Source organism: Centroberyx gerrardi, chromosome 12 (genome assembly GCF_048128805.1).
Source record: "Centroberyx gerrardi isolate f3 chromosome 12, fCenGer3.hap1.cur.20231027, whole genome shotgun sequence".
In the NCBI taxonomy this organism is placed as follows: domain Eukaryota; kingdom Metazoa; phylum Chordata; class Actinopteri; order Beryciformes; family Berycidae; genus Centroberyx; species Centroberyx gerrardi.
In genome coordinates, this window is record NC_136008.1 from 1766119 (window position 1) to 1776922 (window position 10804).

Sequence of the window (10804 nt, forward strand, 5' to 3'; positions counted from 1 at the left end):
TTATGTACTACTAACATTTTAGTCTCTGTCCTTATCTGTACTGTATTTTAATGATTCTGTACTATTTTTAAGCTTAATGCTCCTGTTTTAACTCCAAAAGCCTAGCCAGGGACAGGGGTTGCAAATTAGCCGTGGCTAAAAACCCGTATGCATGGCATCTATTTTATATTTTATATATGAAACAATGTTTTATGCATTTGTCCCTGTTAAATAAACGAGTAAATAAAATAAATAAAAATAACACATTTGTAAACACACAGCAAAGCTGCTAGGCGATGGAAGCCCTTAAGGACAAACCGTGCATAAAGGCTAATGTCTAAAATAAACGTACCTACGGAGAAATATCGCCGGTTACCAGTCTCGCTTTGCCAGATTTTTCTCCCGCTGAAGGTCACATGTCCCACAATGACAAGTGAAGAGGCAGGTAGCAAGTTCACTAGTTGAAAACATTTCCTCGCTCGCTTCATCGATTCGCCATTACTCGGGCCGACTTTGACAACAAGCTTTAGGAAAGAGGTGCACAACAACAGCTGGCTACTGTGTGGCTGTTTGTTTATATCATTCTCTGACCTAGGGCTATCTCCACGTAGCACACGGTAGTTTCAGGATTGGTTACAGGGTCTGAAATCGCTTATTGCAGGTTTAAACTTTGACTTTATCTTTTAAAAAATTATAGATTTTGTTGAAATTCAAGTGACCAAAGCCACTGTTAAAAAAACACTGGCTCAAACCTTCTTTGATGCCTGCTCTCCTTGTATTGACTGTGATCGCTTGGCGAAAGATGTTATGACACAGGGTCTTCTGCAGGCTCTGCTCCAGGGTTTTCAGCTTTGTGAAACTGTCCACAATAAACACGTGTTTCTTGGAAGGATAAGACGCTATCTGTACCAGCTCGGTCTTCTTGGCATCTTTGATGCCTACGGCGTAAACGGTGACACCAGCTCGACGGAGATCGGCGGCCTCTTGGCTCACGACATCATGGGATTCGCCGTCTGTGATCACCACCGCCACCTGCTGGACACCCCGGCTTTTCCTGCTGCCTTTCTCCTTGATGAAGACTTTCTCCCGAGCAAACTTCAGAGCAGCTCCAGTGTTGGTACCGCCTCCATGGTAAGGCAGGATTTTGATGAACTGAAGGATCTCGTTCTTGTCGTTGAAGGTGTTCAGGTAGACCTGTGCCGTGGGCCTGTCGTTGTACGTGACAATGCCCACTCGGACTCTATTCAGACTGACGACTAGGCCAGCCACAATCTTGTACAGGAAAGTGCGCACCAGCAGGAAGTTGGGAGTACCGATGCTTCCCGACTCATCAACGATGAACACGATGTCTGCCAGTGGAGCTGCTTTGCAATCTGTGAAAGTGTGTGTAATCATTGGTTAGGGGTAAAATGATTAGTACAAATTAACTCTAGCCCTATCTACTACTCAACCTCTCAGATATCATTGAAGATGAAGAATAGTAATTAGGTCGGCAATCTGTAAAATAGCGTCTACATTTCGTTTGCAACTTTTCAATTCATTGTCTTCATAGTCAGTAGTCAAGTGAATAATTCTGTGATGATAAAGAAACCTTCCTTACCTCCAGTAATAGTGGTCACCTCCTCCTCAGTCTCAAAGAGAGTTTTCAAAGCAGGTACAATGTTGGCAGACTGGTATATGTACGGAGCAGTGGCTACTACCCTGATTTCATTCACTGTTGCAGCACCTAGGCCTATCCCCACCACTGTTACCCCTTCAGACTTCACCAAACGGGAAGCCTGAAACACAGCATCATCCGAATCCCCTCCAGACACGACCACCAGGAACTGCCGGAAGCCTTTGTCTTCCCGGCTACCTGCCTCACTGGTGAAAAAGTTAGTGCTGGCGTACTGCAAAGCATTACCCAGGCTGCGTGGCTCGTAAGCCTGTACTTGTTTCAGACTTAAATGCTGGACAGCGGTCATGGTCTCCTCTTTGGTTTTGAAAGCATTGAGGAGGAATTCAACCTTGACCTCTTGGCCAAACTGGGCCAAACCAAATCGGTGGGCAGAAGCTCCAATATTGAGTTGGTTGACCAGCCAGACAAGGAGGCTCTTGGTCTGCTGGAAGTCTGCCATGGAGAGACTACTGTCCACCAGGAAGAAAATGTCTGCAAACCTTTGGGCCAAGGCTGAAAAAACAAACAAACAAAAAACAGTTGGAACAGAAATTAATTAGTTATGTTGTTATCAGAGAGGGAAACTTTTTTCCTACAGGCAACAGTGGGTGGTAAATCCCAAAATGTACCTACCATTGCCACTACTGTACCAGCCAGATAGATTTTTAGAATAGATTATGACCTCCAAATGATGATTGTTTACCTGCCAACGTGGCTGCCAGCCGCTTTGACTATTTTACCAGCCAACTTGATTTTTAGAATAGAATAGGACACCAAAGTAGACTCATTTACCAGCCACAGACAAAATTTACCAGCATTTAGCTGTTAGCTGATAATAATTCCACATGTACCACTGCAAGATCTCGCTTAATAAATTTCCAATCTACATGAAAATAAATTTAATAATTTACCGGTCATCGTAGATGAAACATTTCAGAATTATAACCTTAACCCTCAAAAAAATGAAATTTTGACAAAATGGTGAATTTGGCTGTCATGTACACAATGGAAGTCAATGGGAAAATGGAGCATTTTCTAATGTTGACATTTCCTTAACAGTTAGACTAATCCTCCTCAAAATTTCCAAAAGTTGTGCTCATAACGTGGCTTGATTTTCAGATTTTAAGCTTCAATATTAAATTTATGACAAACAAATTTATTCTGCCCTTATTGTCAAGCAAAGCCTTTATTCAGTGCCATAGCCTGTTAGGGGCCAGCCAAAATGAAGTTATGATAGACTGATGCATATGTTCATCAATAAAGTGAGCAAATAAATTTCAGATTTAGTAATAATTTGATTGTCACAAGTTGCTGTATTTATAGTATGATCTTTTTCTAGTGCATATAATTTTGACTTCTGCTAATAGGTGATACGGTAATAGTTCATGATGCCTAATCTTTCATGTTAAAAGACTATGCTGATATGCTCATGTTAATGCAGCCTATTGTTATGATCTATAAGTTCTTCTAACTTCTTATTTAGGCCGAACAGATTTTATTTTTGCCAGATTTACTCTTGTTCCCTTTTTTCCTCAGCTAAGCTGTTCCCGGCCGCCTTATTGTTGTATTTGGTGCTATATTGCTATATATATATATTTGGTGTTCTTGTTATTTAGTGCAAGGTAACTAAATGGAAAATAATCTTACTATGATTCCCAGAATTCTTTGCCTTACCTAGCCTCTGATCCTCCATGGAGACACACACAGTTTGCAGCAGACTGTCAGTCACTCTCTGCAGAGCCTGGTAGTTATCGATGCTTAACAGGAAGCGCTGGTGGGGCCGGTTGGTGATGGACTGGAGCTCCGTCATGTTGGCCGCTCCCACCCCAATGCCAAACACAATGACTCCATGACTCCTCAGAAGATGGGCGGGCGCCACCACGTCATCTGCAGAGTCCCCGTCTGTGATGACCACGGCCACCTGAGGTACCCGCTGGTCAGCGCGGCTTCCAGCCTCTGCAGTGAAATATTTTTCCCGGAGGAAGGTGATGGCCTTGCCCGTAGCCGTGGTCCCCGTTCGGTACGGCAGGGTGTCTACTTCGGCCAGCAGGGATTGTTTGTCCATGTGATCCTTCAGCAGGAACTCCTGGTGAGGCTCGTTGCTGTACTGCGCCAAGCCGACCCGAACTTTGTCAGCGCCGATGTCTAGGCCCCCGATGAAGTTGCGAAGAAACTGCCGGACTTCCTGAAAGTTAGCGATGCCGATGCTGGAGGAGCCATCGACCAGGAAGACGATGTCGGCCATGGTGGCATTGGCACATTCTGGAGAGGAGAGAGAAGGCTAGCATTGAACATCTATAGACTACTTTTTACACAATTAGTATTGGACTATCCAAATATGGGGCATGAATGAACCGTTGAACAAGGCCCCATCCCCAACTACTCCTGTGGAGCTGCTTTGTGGCCAACAGTAGCAGATTGTTGTACTGGGCAGCTCCCAGTGTGAATGTGTGGAACTGGATGAATGCAAACCAAGGCATTGCATGCATACTCAATTATATCTTCTTAAGCCTGCACACAAGCTGTTTGCTAGCAATATGTATTATCCTGAACCATGGTACAAGGCACACAAGAACTTTTAATTGTTTTAGGGAAATTCTGTTGGTCAAGGTAATTTCTCTTTCACTCAGGTAAATTTGAACAGGATGTCACTGCAGGGAAATTCTGTTGGCCATTGAGATTTCTGAAGAAAAAAAACCATCAGCATTTCCATTTTTCTTCACTCTATCACCCTCCAGATATACAGCTACTAAAGTTGGATCTTGGAATCACCACGAGCTGCGTGGTATTACAGGAATGACCTTGAACCGATAGAAGAAGTTGTCATTTGGCTGTCGTTGGACACGCTGTAGACATGCTGATGATGCGGCTCGTTCGCTATCTCCCTCAGCTGTTCTTCGTCTACCTCTTTGATACCTATTGCGTACAAAATAATTCCCCTACTCTTCATCTGCTGGGCGTTGCCGGCCCTGCTTCCGGCTCCTTTCACAAAATGCTCGGTCTGCATGAAATCCAAGCCCAGCCCCTTCTGGGTGCCGCCCCCCTTGTAAGGCAGGTTGCTGATGTACTGGAGGATGTCTGCCTTAGTCTGGTAGGTGTTGAGCAGGAACTCGGTGCGTGCCGTGGTGCTGTACTGGACCAGGCCGATGCGGACATGGTCAGGCCCAACGTCGAAGCTGTTGACCAGCGTGTGCAGAAACTGACGGATCTGCTCAAAGTTCTCGGTGCCGATGCTCCACGACCCGTCGACCAAGAAGACGATGTCGGCCACCGCCTCTTGAGTGCAGACTGGGAGGGAGGGCAGAGCAGCCGGTCGTCAGATCACAGACGGGTTTTGCAGATGGAGAGCTGCAGGGTGCTGCTACAAAACTTACCCAGGGTGGGTCTTGGTTCTTAGAAGTGTGTCAGGGGTGCAAAAGTGTCAGTATGATCTAAAACTACAAGTGATGAGTTCCACGTGTTGTGTGCAGGCCGGGGGAAGGGGAGAGCAGCTTGTTGTAGGGTCATGGACAGTTTTTGGATGGGAGCAGGGGTCTACTGCGAAGCACTTACCTCCAGGGTGGTTCATGGAAGCGTGCCATGGGTGCAAAAGCGTGAGAATAATATAGAAAAAAGTGGTGGGCTTACACCTGGTGTTCATTTTCCTCAAACGGTGTTGATAGTGCATACAGTGGTACACAGGCTGTTGACCCAACCCTATTCAGGACGGAGGTTGGTGGCTGGAATGAATCAGCTGCCAACATCCTTTTGTCTTTCTTTGTCACTTGTGGTGCGTTCAGACTGCGGGTTACAAAGCGACAGCGCAGCTACAAACTGAAGTTCAGCTGGCTTCAACTTTTTTCCAGGCTCTGATGACGCGGTGAAGTGCGAACAAATCAAGGTAGTGTAGGGTCGTTATATTTACGTTATTATTTTTTACTTCATAAATTAGAAGAACGAGTATTTGCCAAATAAAATAAAAACGAGACAAATGCAACGCTATGACAGTCTGACATTATCAGACGACGACATGAACCGTCAGCGACCAGCTGGGCAACACTTTTCTGCTCCGTTGGCAACAGTGTGGCTTGGTACGCCAGACCGTTCTGTAGCTTTTGTAGCCCGTAGTCTGAACGTACCTTAAAAAGAGTTCAACATCAGTTCATCGCTTCAACTCTAAACTTTTACGTACCTTAAACGCCTGGCGATCAGTGCCATAATGCCCTTTATGTTATTGAGAACCAATTAATGCATCATTTTACATGTGGCTAGCAGCAAAGAAACACATTTCCGTGCAGGGTTAGTAATGGTGGACGTGCGCACCGTGCACCAACAGAACAGCAGCTATGGATATAGTGAGTTTTCTCTGTGTTGTCGGGTCACTGATGGGACACACATCCGCATCATCTGCAATATACTCATGTTCAAAAATCCTATGCATATAGGCTTGCCAATATAGTCTATAAATTATACTAATACTACTGAGTCTTGAACCATTTTCACCAAATCTTAACATCAAATTAGTAAAGTATAATAACATTACTGCATTCGCCCAAATAAAGGCATAATGCGTCAACCTGTGAGGAGCGTACAAGTATTAAAAAGTACGGTTCGTATGGTTTTCAAAGATTTTTGTCCAATGAGCCCTATATTTTTTTTTGATAGTATAAGCAAACCACACGTTAATATCGAATAAATTGTGTTTTATCTTGTGTGATTCCTTGTGTGCATTCTGGATGACAAAAAGAGGCGTGTTGATTTTTCTTGATCAACCAATGGCAGCGTCCAAAAGAGAGCATCACACCTAGCAACGGGGTCGACCACACCTCCTCACTAAGATAAAAGTTCTTGTCCATTCGTTCGCTCAGAGTCGCTCTGAGAACTTTCCTAAATCACTCCTAAGCTAGGACTCCTTGCTAAGGACTTTTAGGCTGAGATAAGACTCTCTGAGAGGACTCAGGATGTTTGTGGATACGGGCCCTGTTCTGTAAGGCCCAGTATGTGTGTGAACAGGTGTGTGTTTTTGTTGCATGTGTGTGTGTTTCTGTGGGCAGGTATATGTATATTTAGGATATTTTCTGCGTTATCGAAAGCTGAAATGAGGCATGTTTCCCTTGATCCTTTACGTTCTGGTATGCAGGACGTTAAGTCATAGCTGGGTAATCATACCCACCTGCCGTCTGAGCAGCGTTGCCATAGAAACACGCTGCTATGATGAGGCTGAAGAGAAGACCCCGCCTCCCCTCCATGCTGGAATGGCTCTCACGTTTCTCTCTACCTACAACACAGAGAGACTTGAATATGAATACAGAGAACACTTTTACCCGCAGCATATCACGTTACCATGACTGCATACATTTACAGTATGGGCGGCCCCAGTGGGAATGGAACCCCTAACCCTGGCTAGTGTTAGTGCCTTGCTCTACCCAGTGAGCTACACAGGACCACAGGCTGATAATGAGCCTACACTTCTTGACTGAAGAGGAACTATGTTGAAAATATAAGCAGCAGTGTTATACTTAATGTCTTATGTCAGATATATTGCATAGCACACAGTCTCTTTAGCTTTGCTTCCCAGGAGGCACAGCAAGAAGGGCGGCCTGCCAGCATATGGAAGTGGCACAAAATACAAATAACATTTCCAGTAAAATTTTATGTCACATTTTGTCATAATATATGGCATGCCGCCTGAAAGCACATATGACTGAATGTTGAATGTACATATACAGTATAGTGAGGTTCTGTTGTGCAGATTGGAGATCTGCAAACATTTCTCAGAGGCACCACTGCAGATGTAGAAATAATTTTATTGGTTGATGTAAACCTCAATGGGCGGAGCCAAAGAGCCTCAGAGTGCACGTTAGCTAACTGGTTTGATTTGATTTGATTTATTTCAATTTTGTATCATTACACAAATAAACAAATATACAAACAAACAAATTTGCATGTAAAATGTAATATACAAGTTTGATAATTTTATACTAGTAATAATAATAACAATAATAATAATAATGATTGATGTTCGAAAAAGAGTGTGCACACTTATCAATTCCTACCCCGTTTTTGTTTCCTGGCTTATATAAATAGCCTAATTGCCATGATAACTTCTCTAAAAAACAAAAAAACAAAAACAAATCAATACATGTGTGATTGTATTCACATACATGTTTACATACCGTAAAACTTCAATTAATAGCCCGGGCTTTTATTTGCTTCAAACACTGAACTCAACCGGCCCATATTTGGGACAGGCGTCTGTATGGGACAGGCCTTTAATTCCTTTCGCACAAAACTCTTGCTCAGCAAAGATGGGAAATACTATCAAATTGTTTACTTGTATAAAAATTAGGCTATCGAATAACATATCAATTACGAATCATTCATTTGATCTCGCTCGGAGAGACAGCGCATCCAACCTCATGCAGAGAGAGAGAGAGAGAGAGAGAGAGAGAGAGAGAGAGAGAGAGAGAGAACTCCTGCTGGAGGAAACATGGCATGACTCACCTTTTCACATTATGAACCCATAATTAATTACAGAACTGTAAATAAGTCCAGCCACAGTTCTGTTGTTGTTGTTGTTGTTGTTGTTGTTGTATTAAATAATTAAATTAAATTAACAACTACAAATTAAATTGATAACCTACAGTTCCTTTACAAGACAGTTTCAAAATGCCTTAATGTGTTACTGAGTTAATTCAGTGAAAATTCCAAATTACAATAAATTATTTGTGTACTTACTGTAAATGTATTGCATTTAATTACCACCCATGATTCATAACAGTACTCATCCTTTATTTGATTTTAAGGGGGAAAAACATCATTCAACACATTATTTCTTTAAGTTAGCAGGTATTTATAACTCCCTCCACTTATTTAAGACATTTAGCATTTTAACAGGCTTTTAGCAGGAGGGGGCACAATACACAAGTAAAATTAACTTTATTTCATGAATTGTTGCATTTTTTACTGACAGAATTAGACCATGTTGTGTACACCATCACTGATGAATACAAATCCAACAAAACAATACCACAATGATTTATGATGAAGAATTCATTTTATGGGACCAGTATGAGCTACTGTGCATGTGCACTGTACAAAGATGAACCATCTCTTCTAATCATCTAGTAAATTAAAAGACAGTGCTTAAATCCAAAACTAAATCAATGTACTCTTACACATTACAGCATAATCGATAAAGTCATGCACACAACAAGACCGCAAACACGCATAAAATTTCGTCTCGGTGCGTTTACTTTGAAAATCCCCGGGCTGGTTCCGCCGCCTCTGCTTCCGTTTACATAGTTTCATCCCGTTTCATCCCCAAAGTGTGTAAAAGAAAAATGAGCGAAGCGTTAACAGTTATGAATTATGTTCATTATTTAGGCTATTTGTTTGCAGCCAACACGCTTCAAAACGCGCAACTTTTACTTGAATTGCATTGCATGTCTTAGGACAATGAACTTAGGAAATACCCCGAAAAATGGGATTTTTCATTATACAACGTGAACAACTGCAACTAAATTATACTTCATGCACGGACCATTATTATAGGAATATTATAGTGATATTACAGGAATATTAAAGTGAATGCCAGGAGAATATAGGAATATAATAGTGATACCATAGGAGATAAAGGAGCATAGGAGCTGCAGTCTGACTTCAGTTTTCTGATCATGCAGGTTTTGTTTGAACCTTCAGATTAGAGAGCTGAACAATTAATTGTTAAAAAAAAAATAAAAAAAAATAAAAAAATATCGAAATCGCAATATGATCCAAATCTCAGAGGCTACGGTTAATTTCTTCAGAGAGAGTTTGGTCCAAACTGGATTGGTGAACAAGGAGTTTTAGAATCAAAACCTTCATCAGACTCAAACTCAGTAAATCTGCACATCCATTTATTTATTTAGTCTATTTATCTTTTAATAAAATCACTTTTCTTTAAACAATTTTAAAGTTCTAAAAAATGTATGACAATAAAAATGATATGAATCGCAGTTTAAATCGCAATTGTATCTGTCAAATAATCGCAATTAGATTTTTACAGATTTTTTTTTATTAGATTACAGTAACCAACCTGTTTCTGTGTCTGAAGTCCTGTGGAGACTTTGGTTTGTAAAACCTGCAAAACAAATGAAGTTAATATTATTTTTTCTTTGCTGTTGGGAAACATAGAGCTCATCCACCGCTGAACCACCGACTCACTGCACATTACAGGAAGACATGCAATGTCCCAAAGTATTTTTCTTTATAAAAAAGAAGCTCTGAACAGTTAAGATGCCGTCACTCACTACGCGTCAGATGAAGTCAACACATCAAGTTTACATTCATTCTTTTCCTGAGCAGAGAATCTCATTTAAGCTTTTAAAGAAGAGCAGCGACGACAAAGCTGCTGAAACATCAGAAAGATTTTATAACGAAGACAGCTGCTGCAGCCCAGCGTGATCACTGAGAAATGATAATAAATAACTAATAAACTCATAAATCCCTATTAGCCTAACTAATAACTCACTAATAAATGATGAATGAATGGTCATTTATATAGGTGAATCAACTCTGACCTCCAGTCTGTCATCATATATTGACTGATTGGTTGATTGAATGATATTTCTATTCCGTTCATGGCAGTGAATTATTTAACTGAAACATAAGAGAGTATGAATATGTAGGCTACATTAGAAATATAAAATATTCAACTTTGTCATCTGTTCACATACATACCCATAAATATAGAGACATAAATATAGCCTACGAACCATGCTGAAAAGCATCGTATATATCTCATACACCTGTCTCTTTGTTTTATTGTAGCCATATAGAGCAATTTGTAAACAAATAAAGTTATTTTAATATGCTTAAAGTACCTGCCCCTCTTTTCTAATTAATATTTGTAAGATTTCATCATAACGCAAACCACCATCAATATAAGCAAGAACGGATGAATTAATGAAACATTAATTGATGTTTTTTTTTTTCCTTAAAAAGATAAATGTCCTATTCCTATTCTTAAACAAACGAATTTACATCAGTTTGATATTGCTTTCTGTGATACAGAATATAAATTCAGCTCATAAAGATTTGGATCAGACAGGTAAACTTTAATCTGCAGATCTAAAGGTGAGCTGACTTTCGCACAAAGCTGCAGCTTCTTTTCATTTTGTCCCTTTTATCTTTCAGTGTAAATGTGAT

General features: G+C 41.0%; 1 protein-coding gene across 1 annotated transcript in view; it reads right to left on the reverse strand.

The window, feature by feature from the left end:
* Positions 1-9732, reverse strand: part of LOC139911373 (collagen alpha-6(VI) chain-like) — a 33907-nt gene extending 24175 nt beyond the window's left edge. Inside the window, 6 exon segments of the mRNA XM_078287056.1 lie at positions 732-1352; positions 1580-2149; positions 3311-3964; positions 4445-4924; positions 6789-6893; positions 9693-9732. Coding sequence (XP_078143182.1) covers positions 732-1352; positions 1580-2149; positions 3311-3964; positions 4445-4924; positions 6789-6864 — 2401 coding nt within the window. The 5' untranslated portion in view covers positions 6865-6893; positions 9693-9732.
* Between the last annotated feature and the right edge of the window lie 1072 nt (positions 9733-10804).